This window comes from Rana temporaria, chromosome 3 (assembly GCF_905171775.1).
Source record: "Rana temporaria chromosome 3, aRanTem1.1, whole genome shotgun sequence".
Taxonomy (NCBI): Eukaryota; Metazoa; Chordata; class Amphibia; order Anura; family Ranidae; genus Rana; species Rana temporaria.
In genome coordinates this window covers 472,059,030-472,075,023 of record NC_053491.1, presented here as the reverse complement: position 1 = coordinate 472,075,023, position 15,994 = coordinate 472,059,030, and the positions used below count along the sequence as shown (strand labels likewise).

The 15,994-nt window shown below is 48.3% G+C and overlaps 1 protein-coding gene across 1 annotated transcript in view; it reads left to right on the top strand.

The window, feature by feature from the left end:
• Window positions 1–15,994, top strand: part of LOC120933632 (alpha-N-acetylneuraminide alpha-2,8-sialyltransferase-like) — a 79,923-nt gene that overhangs the window by 34,056 nt on the left and 29,873 nt on the right. The window contains exon 3 of the mRNA XM_040346942.1: window positions 1,304–1,390. Within this exon, the coding sequence (XP_040202876.1) occupies window positions 1,304–1,390 (87 nt within the window). The remainder of the gene's footprint in view (window positions 1–1,303; window positions 1,391–15,994) is intronic.

The window sequence follows — 15,994 nt, the reverse complement described above, 5'->3', positions numbered from 1 at the left end:
TTTAATCACTTAAGGACCGCCTCCTGCACATATACGTCGACAGAATGGCACGGCTGGGCACATCCACGTACAGGTACGTCCTGTACTAGTACCCAGCCGTGGGTCGCGGGCGCGCGCCCGCGACCCGGTCCGAAGCTCCGTGACCGGAACCGCGGGACTCGTGGACCAGATCGCCTCTGGAGTCCCGCGATCGGTCCCCGGAGCTGAAGAACGGGGAGAGCCGTATGTAAACACAGCTTCCCCGTTCTTCACTGTGGCGCCGTCATCGATCGTGTGATCCCTTTTATAGGGGGACACAATCGATGACGTCAGTCCTACAGCCACACCCCCCTACAGTTGTAAAAACACTTCAGGTCACACATAACCCCAACAGCGCCCCTTGTGGTTAACTCCCAAACTGCAATTGTCATTTTCACAGTAAACAATGCAATTTAAATGCATTTTTTGCTGTGAAAATGACAATGGTCCCAAAAATGTGTCAAAAGTGTCCGATGTGTCCGCCATAATGTCGCAGTCACGAAAAAAATCGCCGCCATTAGTAGTAAAAAAAAAAATAATAAAAATGCAATAAAACTATCCCCTATTTTGTAAACGCTATAAATTTTGCGCAAACCAACCGATAAACGCTTATTGCGTTTTTTTTTATACCAAAAATAGGTAGAAGAATACGTATCGCCCTAAACTGAGGAAAAAAAATGTTTTATATATTTTTGGGGGATATTTATTATAGCAAAAAGGAAAAAATATTGCACTTTTTTCAAAATTGTCGCTCAATTTTTGTTTATAGCGCAAAAAATAAAAATCTCAGAGGTGATCAAATACCACCAAAAGAAAGCTCTATTTGTGGGGAAAAAAGGACGCCAATTTAGTTTGGGAGCCACGTCGCACGTCCGCGCAATTGTCAGTTAAAGCGACGCAGTGCCAAATCGCAAAAAGGGGCCTGGGCCTGGTGGTTAAACAGCGACAGCGCTGAAAGCTGAAAGTTGGCCTGGGTAGGAAGGGGCGTAAGTGCCCGGCATTGAAGTGGTTAAGTAATGACAACGTTTTTGATAAATAAATCGGCCCTATACCGGAAATGTAAAGTTACATTCCGGCTAAAACTTGTTCTTCTTGTTTTGCGTAAAAAAAAGGGGGAAATGTTAGAACTTCTGTTGGAATTTATTGTTATCGGCGTTACTCACTGCCAAGATGTTCCCAAGAAAACAACTTCATCGTTGTCATTTGATTACTCATCGTTGTCATTTGATTACTCATCGTTATCTTGCTCTAGGATGATATCCAATTTTTTTCCTTTTTTTTTTAGATTTAAACGGAAAACCTTTTTTGAGGTGGTGAATGCACTTCAGGGGTGTCTGTGGAGAAAGGACCCGACAGAACGCAACCTGCTAAAGTGAGTAAAAAAAAAAAAAAGAAGATTTCTTTTAACCACTTCCCACCCGGCCAAAAGGCATATTGACGCCCGGGAAGTGGTTCTGTTATCCTGACTGGACGTCATGTGACCTCCAGCAGGAGAACATGCCGGCACGCACCCGGTGATCGCGCGCGTGGCGTGTCAGTCTGACACTCTGCATCTCCGATCGTGATAAGAGGCTTCTTACCACGTGATCAACTGTGACCAACCACAGCTGATCATCGTTTCTGATTCCTCGGTCCGTGCTGACAGGGAGAGACGATCAGCGGCTCTCCCTGTCAGGGGGGGTGGGGTCTGTGCTGTTAATCAGCACATTGATTATCAGCACAGCCCCATCAGATGTGGCAAAAAGGTACCCAGTCAGTGCCCCTTCAGGATCACCTGTCCAATAAAGTGCCAATTAGTGCCCACCACAGTGCCAGTCAGTACCCATCACATTGCCAATCAGTGCCCTACAGTAACACCTGCCAAAACCTCATCAGTACCTCATCATCAGTGCTGCACATCAGTGCCACCTGTCAGTGCCAATCAGTACTGCCTATCAGTGCCGCCTGTCAGTGCCCATCACAGCCGCCTGTCAGCAGGGCTGGACTGGGACAAAAATTTGGCCCTGGACCTTATCCAGACTGGCCCACTTTGACAGGTCTCTCCCATGGCGGCCGGACAACTCCCGCACCCCCCCCCCCTTCGGCCACCCAAGCCCCCTTTCCCCCTTCACTAGCCACTAGCCATTCTACTTTATTAGATACTTGTACTCTTATAGGCAGTACCAGTGGGGAAGCTAGACATTATTTCACCCGGGGCAAAGAATCAGTTCGGTGCCCCCCCTTATGGGACAAGATTAGGCAGAAGTGAGAAACTCCCAGGCCATAGCTGTTGAGTCAGCTGTCTGTCCCCTCCCCCCTGCTCCTCTGGTCCTCCCCCTGCTTCTCTGTTCCCCCCAGGTGAGTGCTGCAGGGAGGGAGAGACAGAGGAGCGGAGGGGGGTGGCAGTCCGCTGTTACTGAAGCTGGCCCACTGAGCCATCGGCCCACCGGGAAACTCCCTGTAGTCCCAATGGCCAGTCCATCCCTGCCTCCATCAGTGCCCATCAGTGCTGCATATCAGCATATTGACGCCCGGGAAGTGGTTCTGTTATCCTGACTGGACGTCATATGACGTCCAGCAGGATAACATGCCGGCACACGCCCGCGAGGGCGCGCAGTGTGGCGACCGCGCGCGTGGCGTGTCAGTCTGAGACCCCGCATCTCAGATCGTGATAAGAAGCCTCTCACAAGAATAAGAAGGGGGTCTGTGCTGTTATCAGCACAGCAAATGTGCCAAAAATGTACACAGTCAGTGCCCCCTCAGGATCTCCTGTCCAATAAAGTGCCAATTAGTGCCCACCACATTGCCAATCAGTGCCCTACAGTAAAACCTGTCAAAACCTCATCAGTACCTCATCATCAGTGCTGCCCATCAGTACCACCTGTCATTGCCAATTAGTACCGCCTATCAGTGCCAGTGCCACCTGTCAGTGGCATCTGTCAGTGCCCATCCGTGCTGCCTGTCAATGCCCATCCGTGCCATCTGTCAATGCCCATCAGTGCTGCATATCAGTGCCGCCTATCAGTGCTCATCAATTCTACATATCAGTGCCCATCAGTGCTGCCTCATCGGTGCCACCCATCAGTGCTGCACATCAGTGCCGCCTATCAGTGCTCATCAATTCTACATATCAGTGTCCATCAGTTCCACCTTATCAGTGCCTCCTCATCAGCGCCCATCAGTGCTGCAAAGTAGTGCCCGTCAGTGAAGTGGAAAACAACATTTTATGACAGAAACTAAAAAAGTTTGTTTAGCAAAAAATAAAAAACGCAGAGGTGATCAAATACCACCAAAAGAAATCTCTATTTGTGGGAAGAAAATTATAAAAATTTGGTTTGGGTGCCACGTCACATGACCGCGCAATTGTCATTCAAAACGTGACAGCGCTGAAAGCTGAAAATTGTCCTGGGCAGGAAAGGGGTGAAAGTCCCCCCCCCCCCGGGGAACCGAAGTGGTTTTTAAATAAATAAATAAAGGTGAGTTCTAAGTGAACGTTCGCCAAACATTCTCCAATCATATTCACCCTGGGCTAGATTCAAGTACGTGCGCTTGATGTTACGGCGAGGCAGCGAATCGTATTTACGCTACGCCGCCGCAACTTACAGGAGCAAGTGCAGTATTCACAAAGCACTTGCTCCGTAAGTTGCGGCGGCGTAGCGTAAATGGGGCCGGCGTAAGCCCGCGTAATTCAAATGTGGAAGGGGGGGCGTGTTTTATGCTAATGTGCGATGACCTGACGTGATTGACGTGTTTTACGAACGGCGCATGCGCCGTCCGTGTACATATTCCAGTGTGCATTGCTCCCAAGTACACCGCAACAACGTATTGGTTTCGACGTGAACGTAAATTACGTCCAGCCCTATTCGCGAACGACTTACGCAAACCACGTAAAAAATTTAAATTTTCGAAGCGGGAACGACGTCCATACTTAGGGCCCTTTCACACTGGTGCGTTTTTGCGGTAAAAATAGCGCTATTAAAATGCTCACAAAACGCTCCCCATGCCCCCTCCATTAAATTTAATAAAAAAACGCTGTAAAAACGCGGTAAAAACGGAGCGTCAAAATCGCGGTAAAACACCACGATTTTACCACGTTTTTACCGCGGTTTTAATTCATTTCAATGGAGAGGGGCATGGGGAGCATTTTAATAGCGCTATTTTTACCGCGAAAACGCGGCAAAAACGCACCAGTGTGAAAGGGCCCTTAACATTGGCTGCGCCACCTAATAGCAGGAGCAACGTTACGCCGAAAACGCCTTACGCAAACAACGTAAAAAACTACCGCCGGGCGCACGTACGTTTGTGAATCGACGTAACTAGGTAATTTGCATACTCTACGCCAAAAACGACGGAAGCGCCACCTAGCGGCCAACGTAATATTGCACACAATTATACGCCGCCGCATTCAAGTTACGTCGGCGGAGGAAGCCTATTTTTTTAGACGTATCCGCCTCGGAGAATCGGCGTAACGATACGGCGACACAGAACTGAAATTACGGCGGCGTATCTGGATTTTTAATGTCATTTCAAAAGGGTTTTTTAACTTTTCTTTAAGATTTTATATATATATATATTTTTTTTTATTATTATTATTGAATTTTGAAATATTATTGTACAATAACAAAGAATAACAGAGGAAATCATAAAATAATAAACAAATAAAAATAAAGGCAAACCGGACAAAGTCCAGATACAGGTTCAGTCGTAAAGACATTGGCGCACTAACCTTGTAAATTCTGAATAGGGCGTCATACAATGTCATAAATGGAAGAAGAACAGGATTAGTACAAATACCCACCTCAGCTCCGGAATGTTTTACCCCCTTCACGGTCAGGCCGATTTTTTTTGCTATTCAGCACTTTAACTGGCGATTACACAATCATGCATGCAACAATGTACACAATATAAGGGCCAGATCCACAAAGAACTTACGGCGGCGTATCTATTGATACGCCGCGTAAGTTCTACGATGCGCCGTTGTATCTTTGTTTTGTATCCACAAAACAAAGATACGACTGAATGTGGGCTAGATCCGACCGACGTACGTCTTAGCACGCCGTCGGATCTTAGGTGCATATTTACGCTGGCCGCTAGGTGGCGCTTCCGTTGATTTCCGCGTAGAGTATGCAAATTAGCTAGATACGCCGATTCTCACAACGTCCGTCCGCCCGGCGCATTTTTTTACGTCGTTTACGTAAGGCTTTTTTCGGCGTAACGTTACCCCTGCCTCTATGAGGCATACGCAATGTTAGGTATGGACGTCAGGACAGCGTCAAATTTTCCGTCGTTTGCGTAAATCATTCGCGAATAGGGCTTTGCGTACGTTACGTTCACGTCGAAAGCATTGACTATTTGCGACGTGATTTTGCGCATGCGCACTGGGATACGTCCACGGACGGCACATGCGCCGTTCGTAAAAAAACGTCAATTACGTGGGGTCATACCAGATACAACACGCCCACTCCAAGCCTACTTTGAATTACACGGGCTTACGCCGGCAGATTTACGTTACGCTGGCCCGCATATGGGAGCAAGTTCTTTGTGGATACCCTAGGAGCCACTCTGATTTACGGCGGCGTAGCGCATATGAGATGCGCTACGCCCGTCTAAATATCCGCCCGTTTTTGTGGATCTGGCCCTAAATGTATATACCGTATTTATCGGGGTATAGCGCGCTCCCGCGTATAGCGCGCACCCCGAAAGTTGCCCCGAATTCATGTGGAAAAAAGTTTTTTGTACTTACAGTTTTGGTGTCTTGCGCGGCGTCCATCGGTGGCCTCGTCGGGTCCGGCGTCCGTCTGTGGCTTCGGGTGTCCTCTTTGTCGGGTCCGGCGTCCTTCTGCGGCGTCCTCGCGTCCTCCCCGCATGTTTCCCGCGCCGAGTTTGAATACTGCGCCGACATATACAGAGCGCAGTACACTCGTGTATCGTCGGGCAGGCTCGGCAACTCTACGTCCAGGACGTCAGCGCGAGAGGACCCGAGACTGCCCGACAATACACGAGTGTACTGCGCTCGGTATATGTCGGCGCAGTATTCAAAGCGGGTATCGGCGTATACCGCGCACCCATGATTTTGCGGGCAAAAAAGTGCGCGGTATACGCCGATAAATACGGTAAATGTTTTTTTTCCCAAAAAGAGAGCTTTCTTTTGGTGGTATTTAATATCCACTGTTCTTTTTTCATTTGAAAAATAATAATAATAATAATAAAAAAAAAAAAGATAACTTAACATTTTGAAAAAAAAAACAACTAAATTATATTTTTTACTTTCTGCTTTAAAACACATCCAATAATAAAAAAAAAAAACGAAATTCTTTAGGACAAAATGTATTCTGCTACATGTCTTTGGTAAAAAAAAAAAAAAAAAAAATCCCTACAACTGTATATTGATTGGTTTTCATGAAAGTTTTAGGGCTAGATTCAGATAGATTAGCGGATCGTTAGATCCGCGTAATCTATCTGATTTACGATCCGCCGCCGCAAGTTTTTGAGGCAAGTGCTGTATTCAGAAAGCACTTGCCTCTAAAGTTGCGCCGGCGGATCGTAAATCCCCCGGCGGAATTCAAATTCCGCGGCTAGGGGGAGTTTACTATTTAAATCGGGCGCGTCCCCGCGCCAATCGAAATGCGCATGCGCCGCCGGCTACATTTCCCAGTGTGCATTGCTCCAAATGACGTCGCTAGGACGTCATTGGTTTCGACGTGAACGTAAATTACGTCCATCCGTATTCGCGACCGACTTACACAAACGACGTAAAAAATTCTAAATTCGACCCGGGAACGACGGCCATACTTAACATAGGATACGCCGCACATAGCAGGGGTAACTATCCGCCGGAAAAAGCCGAACGCAAACGACGTAAAAAAAAAGCGACGGGCGGGCTTTCGTTTCTGAATTGGCGGAACTCCTCATTTGCATATTCCTCGCATACAAAAAACGAAACGCCACCTAGCGGCCGGCCTGGAATTGCAGCCTAAGATCCGACGGTGTAAGTCACTTACACCCGTCGGATCTTAGGGAGATCTATGCGTAACCTGATTCTATGAATCAGGCGCATAGATACGACCGACGGAACTCAGAGATACGACGGTGTATCAGGAGATATGCCGTTGTATCTTTGTCTGAATCCGGGCCCTGGGGCCAGATTCACATAGGTTAGCGGATCTTTAGATCCGCGTAACCTATCTGATTTAAGATCCGCTGCCGCAAGTTTTTTGAGGTAAGTGGTTAATTCACAAAGCACTTACCTCAAAACTTGCGGCAGCGTATCGTAAATCCCCAGGCGGAATTCAAATTCCGCGGCTAGGGGGCGTGTAGTATTTAAATCAGGCGCGTTCCCGCACCGATCGAACAGCGCATGCGCCGTCCGGAAATTTTCCCAGCGTGCATTGCTTCAAATGACGTCGCAAGGACGTCATTGGTTTCGACGTGAACGTAAATGGCGTCCAGCCCCATTCACGGATGAGTTACGCAGACAACGTAAAATTTTCAAATCGCAAAGCGGGAACGACGGCCATACTTAACATTGGCTGCGCCTCATAGACCCAGGGGTAACTATTCGCCGGAAAAAGCTGAACGCAAACGACATAAAAAAAAAACGCCGGGCGGTCGTTCGTTTCTGGATCGGCGTATCTCCTCATTTGCATATTCCTTGCGTAAATAAACCGAAACGCCACCTAACGGCCGGCCTCGAATTGCAGCCTAAGATCCGACGGTGTAACACAGTTACACCCGTCGGATCTTAGGGAGATCTATGCGTAACCTGATTCTATGAATCAGGCGCATAGATACGACCGGCAGAACTCAGAGATACACCGTCGTATCTCTTTGTGAATCTGGCCCCTGGTGTCTACAATTTATGATATAGGGCCATATTCTCCAAGAATCTCCGCCTGCTTCGCTTAGGGCACTTACACTCCGCTGTCCCAACTTACTGGAGCAGGTGTTGTATTCCCCAACCACTTGCTCCATAAGTTGGGACAGCGGAGTGTAAGTGTCCCGGCGTAGCCTGGCGGATCTCCAAGGGGGCGGCTTCTATTCAAATGAAGCGCGCCCCCGATGCAAAAGAACTGGGCATGCGCCGGGCTGCAAAAAGCCCAATACGCATGCTCCAGTTCTCGGCGGAAAACGTCAATGACGCCGACGTGTGCGTCATTGACGTAAAGTCGTATTCAAGAACGACTTACGTAAACGACGTATCCGACGAAAAAACACGACGGGGACCCGACGCCATCCGTAACATGGCCTACGCGAGACTTGCGGAAACTTACCCCTCATATAGCAGGGGTAAGTTTCCGCTTACGCAAACGACGTTAGCGACGGTTACGCGACGCGAACTCGTTCGGGAATCGGCGTAGAAGGATCATTTGCATATGCAAATGACTCCTTCACGTAAATGCCATCTAGCGGCGGCCGGCGTCATTGCATTTAAGATCCGCCAGTGTAAGATGGCGGATCTTGGGCCAGATTCACAAAAGAGATACGACGGTGTATCTCAGATACACCATCGTATCTCGGATTTTTTCTGGTCCTATCTATGCACCTGATTCATAGAATCAGTTACGCATAGATAGGGCTGAGATCCGACAGTGTCACACTGTGTTACACTGTCGGATCTTTTTTTTGATTTAAAAATGGCGCCTGGGGCGTTCCCGCTGATTTACACTGAATAATATGTAAATCAGCGAGATATGCGAAATTCACGAACGTACGCGGACCCGACGCTGTGTTCTTACGTCGTTTCCGTAGCGGTTTTCCGTCGTATACTTACCCTTTCTAAAAGCAGGGGTAAGTATTGTTAAGTATGGCCGTCGTTCCCGCGTCGATTTTGAAATTTCCTACGTCGTTTGCGTACGCCGATTCACGAACACGCGCGTCGCAAGTCCCGCTCACGTCGCAACCACTGACGTCCTATTGACGTCAGTGGGAGCAATGCACGCCGGGAAATTCCCCGGACGACGCATGCGTATTTAAATCGGCGCGGGAGCGCGCCTGATTTAAATATGACACTCCCCTAGCCGCGGAATTTGAATTCCGCTGGGGGAGTTAGGATCCGCCGTCGCAAGTTTGGAGGTAAGTGTGTTGTGAATTTGACACTTTCCTCACAAACTTGCGAGGGCGGATCTTAATTCACATAGGTTACACGGATCTAAAGATCCGCTAACCTTTGTGAATCTGGCCCCTTAAGTGTATCTATGCAAAAATGATTCTGAGAATCAGGAGCATAGATACACTGGCCTAAAAAGGAAGGGCCATATTCTTAAACAAGTTACGTAGGCGTATCAACAGATACGCCTACGTAAGTCCCTTTCCTATGTTTAAGTGTATTCTCAAACTGAGATACACTTAAACATGCCTAAGATACATCAGCCTGCGCCGTTGTATCTTAGGCTGCAATATTTACGCTGACCGCTAGGTGGCGGTCAGCGTAGAATATGCAAATGACTACTCACGCCGATTCTCGAACGTACGCTTGCCCGCCGTAGTGTTTTAACGTCGTTTCCGTAAGCGATACGCGGCGTAAAGATAAAGATGCCCCCTAGGTGGCGTACTCAATGTTAAGTATGGCCGTCGATCCCGCGTCGAAATTTCAAAATTGAACGTCGTTTACGTAAGTCGTCCGTGAATGGCGCTGGACGCCATTTACGTTACAGTCAAAACAAATGACGTCCGTGAGACGTCATTTAGCGCAATGCAAGTCAGGTAATTTACCCGACGGAGCATGCGCATTACGATCGGCGCGGGAGCGCGCCTAATTTAAATGATCCACGCCCCCTGCCTGGATCATTTGAATTAGGATGGCTTACACGGGTGGACTTTACGCGATGCCGCCGCAAGTTCACAGGTAAGTGGTTTGGGAATCCGGCACTTGCCACTTAAACTTGCGGCGGCGTAACGTAAAGTACATACGTTCCGCCGCCTGAAATGTATGAGAATATGGCCCGAAGTTACGATGGAGTATCTGACTTATTCAATCGTAACTTCTCTGAGAATATGGCCCATATACTGGATTTTTTTTTACTACAAATGGCGGTAATCAGTGACTTAAAGTGAGACTGTGATGGTGCGGAGAGCAATCTGACACTAACTGACATTGGGTGGGAACTGACAAACTGACATTGCCAGTGACACTAATACAACGATCAGTGGTAATACTGTACACCAATGGTCTCTAAACTGCGACTCATGGGCCAGATGTGGCCCTTTGCTTGCCTTTATCTGGCCCTCAGGGCACTATTTCTACTACTGACACCAATGATGAGGCAGCATTCGTTCCCACTGACAACATCTTTTACGTTGTTTGCGCAAGTCGTCCGCGAATTGGGATTTACGTCGTTTACTTACGCGTCAAAATCAATAGGCCCGTACGGCCTACTTAGCCGCAATGCGCACTGGGAAATGTAGTCGCCCGGCGCATGCGCAATGTAAAAAACGTCAAAAAACGTGAGGTCAAGCCTCATTTCAATAATACACGCCCCCCTCCCAGTCATTTGAATTAGGCGCGCTTACGCCCGCTCGTTTTAGGCTACGCCGCCTAAAATTTGAAGGTAAGTGGTTTGAGAATCACTTTTAACCTAAATAATTTAAGGCGGTGTAGCCTAAAAAAAGTAGGCTAGGCCGTCCTAATTTTAGGCGCCCGTACGTGAATCTACCCCTTTTTATTTTGGATTGAGTCTGAAAGAGTGACTCCTCCCCAGGGCTAGAACTGAGCTCCAGTAGTAATCGGCGTGCGGATCCTAGCAGTAGGACGTACGGCTCCTGGAGCCAGACAGGCAGGGTTTTCACCCCCAGCTCAGCCTGATCCTCCTCCCTGTCACTGCTGTCTGCTCTCCCCCGCCTCTGCTTGTCAGATCTCCGCCGCAGACTTACCACCTGGCTTCCCCCGGCCTACCCTGACGTCCCCTGGCTCCCTCCTTCTTCCCCTCCATAGGGAGCCTACAGGTAAGCCCCTGCTCTCAGGGCCATCTACTGGGACCGCTGGCGGCCATCCTTTTCAGGACAAGCCGCCGCAGCAACCCATTTAGTTCAGCTCTCCCCTTCTCCTTACCCCCTCTTCTATACCCCCACATTTCCATCAAGGCATCCCCCCCACCACCTCCCCGCCTCAACCTCCGGCCGTTTTTCAGCGCTTCTCCGGACATCCGCGCCGGCCTGTGGAGAACCGCGGCAGGCGTGATCTAGGAAAGACTGCGGCTTCACCCGCGGCCTAGCGGCGCGCCGCTTTCCACACCCGGCAATCTTCCACCAACCGCCCAGAACCCCCCCCCCCCCCCCTACCCCTGAAGGATACCTTTTTTTGCAACGACCGTGCATTGTACAACAGAACCAATCCACCAAAAGTTAGCCTCCAGCCTGGACCCTGCTGCCGGATCGGCGGCCATCTTGCTACACCCAGCAACAAGGATACCCCTCATTCCCCTCCCCCTCCCCCTCTTAATACAATCTGAACTTGATCCAGGGCTTTGCCCGATCGCCTGTCAAGGGGTCAGGAAGGAATTTTTTTCCCCAGCCACAGCATATTGGCACAGCTCGGCCAGGGTTTTTTTGCCTTCCTCTGGACCAAGTCAGGAGGGAGGATTACGTTAATCTTCCCTCCATCACCCTAAACCCCCTCCCTCCCCCCCTGGGGTTTGGCGACCATGGTTAATCGGCAATATTCTGCTGAAACCATTTGGGGTCTGAGGCATTTTGCCGCAATACTACCAGCCATCACCAAAAAAGCCCTAAAAATTGAGCGATTATTGAAGATCGATCGGCGATCGATTGTCAAGAATCTCAGCCATTTACCCTAGCCTAAGCACATATTATGTGCTTTAATCAACACCAGATCGGCAGTAAAACACTGATTAGAAATCCATGATTTCATTTTACAACACGATTTAGACTCTTTATTACAGAGAGCTGGCTCACAGCTGACTGTAACACCATTATCTGAGAACTGGTGCCTGAAAACTATCATATTATAACCGAAAACAGAATAGGGCAAAGAGGAGGAGGCCTGGCAGTGATCCATAAGAATCACCTTGCGATCATTAAACCGGTCCTTCAAAACCCCCTTCCATTCATGTAAACCCTCACTCTGCTACTGCAAACAAATTCCCAGGAGACCGTCCGTATTCTACTCTGCTATAGACCACCTGGCCCAAAATCGCAGTTTCTGCCATCATTGACAGAGTTTATCTCCACTTACACCCTTAACAGCAAACACCTGTTGCTGCTCGGGGATTTCAATCTTTGGGCCAACTCCTCACAAGACCCCGTGGCCAACGCCTGTATTGACCACCTGGAAGGCTTAGGGCTACCGCAACTAGTATGTGGGCCCACTCATACTTCAGGTCACACGTTCGATCTTATTTTCAGACAAAATCTGGAAATAAACATTCTGGAAAATGAACCGTTGCCATGGACAGACCACCATGCAATTAGATTCACAATTTCCAAAATCCCCCCCTTAACAAAAACATCAAAACCAGTGACAACACACTGGACTAGATGTCAGAAGAAGCTCCATTCGGAACTCTTCAAAACCACATTAAGTGAAAAAGTAAAAATAATTCAACCTCATCAAACTGCCTTAGTAACACTGGATGCCATAAATGCAGCCCTATTACAGTCAGCCGACTTAATAGCGCCGAAACGGAAAACCTGCATCCGTAAAAACACCTCAAGCTGGTTTAACAACCAGCTGTCGTTATTGAAGCAAGAGCGCAGAAGGGCGGAAGCCGCCTGGAAAAGAAGCTCCTCAGAAGAAAACCTCATCATCTACAAGGCCACAACAAGAAAATACCACAAAGAAATTTTCAAAGCCAAGAAAAATTATTTTTCAAAGGCTATCAACAGCGCCCTAAATCGCCCCAGCGAACTCTTCAAGATAGTCACTCAGACCATGAATCCCGTCTGTCTTGAAGCCCCCAATTCAGACACCCAAGAATTTTGCGAAGAATTGTCAGATTACTTCATTAATAAAATTGAGGGAATCCGAGAAAGCATTCAGCAGAACAATACCCCCCTCACCCCCCCCGTAATTACCCACACAACACCCACAGAAATTCACCACAATCAGGAAAGTTCACCCTAGAACTCCATCTCCATCGATGCCACAACAATATCATCGGTACTTTGCGAAACAGCACAGCGCCAAATGATATCATTCCCACTAAACTGCTGAAGGAATGCGCTGACATCTTGGCACCTCCTATCACGCAGCTTATAAACCACTCTTTCAAGGAGGGCATAGTGCCCTCCCAGTTGAAAGAGGGCATAATCCAACCCATCTTGAAGAAACCCACCTTAGACCCCAAGGACCCACTTCACCGTCATCCCATAACAGGCCTAAACGTTCTCTCCAAGGTAATGGAGAAAGTAGTGGTACAACAGCTGCAACAGCATCTAGATACCCATAACCTACTTGACCCATTTCAATCGGTTTCCGCCCCGGACATGGTACGGAAACAGCATTGCTCAAAATATGGGACGACGCTCTCGAGGCCGCAGACGAAGGAGAATCCTGTCTCCTGGTTCTGCTGGACCTAAGCGCTGCCTTTGACACTGTAGACCACAAACTATTATTGACTCGGCTAGTGGACGTAGCCAAAGTCGCCGAAGGTGATTTATCTTGGTTCTCCTCTTTTTTGGAAAACCGATCACAAACAGTGAAATTGGGACCTTTCACTTCTGAGAAACGCACAGTATCGTACGGAGTCCCGCAAGGATCGCCTCTGTCGCCGGTGCTGTTTAACATCTATCTTCGTCCTCTTTTTAAAATCATTAGCAGCCAAAAACTGCTCTATCACTCATATGCAGACGACACGCAACTGTATTTCCGCATTTGCAACAAAAAGGACCACCATCTCAATCTAGAGACATGCCTCTCTTTGATAGAGAACTGGATGACAAAGAGTTATCTTAAACTCAACGGAGCGAAAACAGAACTTCTCCTGTTTCACGCCAAGCGTATGAATCAACCTGCAACAACTTGGATGCCCCGCCCATTCTGGGCAAAATCATCACCCCTAGCGCCAAAGTCAAAAGTCCCGGGGTCATCTTCGACTCCTACATGACAATGGACGCACAAATAGGGTCAGTGGTCAGCGGATCTCACCATCTGCTACGTCTACTACGCAAACTTACTCCTTTCATTCCCAAAGAAGACCGTGGTGGGAGCAATTGTAAACTCCAGATTGGATTATGCAAATGCCATTTACCTCAGACTCCCAAAGTACCAAATCGTCTGCAAGTCGTTCAAAATACGGCCGCCAGACTAGTGACTGGGAAAAAACCCTGGGAATCAATCTCACCTTCACTGAGAACCCTTCATTGGTTGCCAGTAAAAGACAGAATTGCTTTTAAAGCACTCTGTCTAACGCATAGATGTATCCATGGAAATGCCCCCCATTATCTATGCGATAAAAGCTCACAACTCCAATCGCATCCTGCGATCCACCAACCAAAACCTGCTCCAAATACCGAAAGTCAATTACAAGTCCAAAGGAGAAAGAAGATTCGCGGTCCAAGGTCCCAGACTATGGAACGCTTTACCAACCAGCATTCGGTTGGAGGAAAACCATTTAGCATTCAGGAGAAAGATCAAAACTCATCTCTTTTGATATCAAAGAGACAGGAACAACAAGCGCCCAGAGGCGATTTCGTTTGCATGTGCCGCGCTATATAAGTTCTTCATTCATAATCCCTGTAAGCAGGCCCGGATTTACTCCCTTTGCCGCCCCAAGGCCGGGTCCTTCAATGCCGCCCCCCGCCTGCGCAGTACAGGGAGGACATGCTGCCGAGAACCATCTCACCTCCTCTTCCCTCTGTTTTCTCTCCTTTCACCATCCGTGACATGACAGGGGGGGAACTCCCGAAATAAAAGTGAAAGTGTCCTCTCCTCTCAGCTGCAGTGCCGCCCCTGCACCTACTGCCGCCCAGAGGCCTGGCCTTGTTGGCCTTGGCTGGAATCCGGCCCTGCCTGTAAGGTTTATTATTTTTGTTATCTGTGTCCCATTGCAGAGATTTCCCTTCACTTCCTGTCCCATAGCCAAACAGGAAATGAGAGGAAATCTCTGCCAATTAAGGGACCCCCCCCCCAAGTCACCGGAACTAGTGTCCCCAGTGGATGATTTCCCCTCTATTACTGTTCTGGGGACAACCCAAAATGTGGGATTTTCTTTTACTTTCACTTTCAATGATAATGGTAAACATGACAAATAGAGAGGGTGAAACTCCCTAACGGGGGCACAGACAGCAATAAAAACTGACAGGTGTAATCCACCTCAACTCTATCCAAAACAAAAAAATAAAAAAGTTTTAACTTTAGTTACATACCTCCCAACTTTCTGAGATGGGAATGAGGGACACCTATCAGCAAAAGTATGCAGGCATAGGACACACCCCTTGCCATGCCCCCTTAAAGGAGAATTGTACAAAAAAATAGGATTGGTTAAACCCACAAGTGCTTTTTTTACCACTACTATTCCTTTATATTGGCTTATGGAATTTACAAATGCAGCAGAAACCAGATGAAAGGTTTAGCACTGGGAAACACTTTTTGATAGATAAAAAGTGCATTTTATGATCAACTATATAGATCAGACCAAAATGAGGGACAAATGAGGAGAATGAGGGACAGAGGGATATTGCTCCAAATCTGGGACAGTCCCTCGAAATCAGGGACAGTTGGGAGGTATGTAGTTATACTTTAACCACTTCCCGACCTCCTCATGTAGATATACGTCAGCAGAATGGTACGGACAGGCACATGTACGTACCTATACGTCCTCTGCTAGACGTGGGTGGGGGGTCCGATCGGGACCCCCCCCCCCGGTACATGCGGAGGTCGGGTCCGCTCGGGGAGCGATCCGGGACGACGGCGCGGCTATTTGTTTTTAGCCGCTCCGTCGCGATCGCTCCCCGGAGCTGAAGAACGGGGAGAGCCGTGTGTAAACATGGCTTCCCCGTGCTTCACTATGGCGGCGCATCGATCGAGTGATCCCTTTTATTA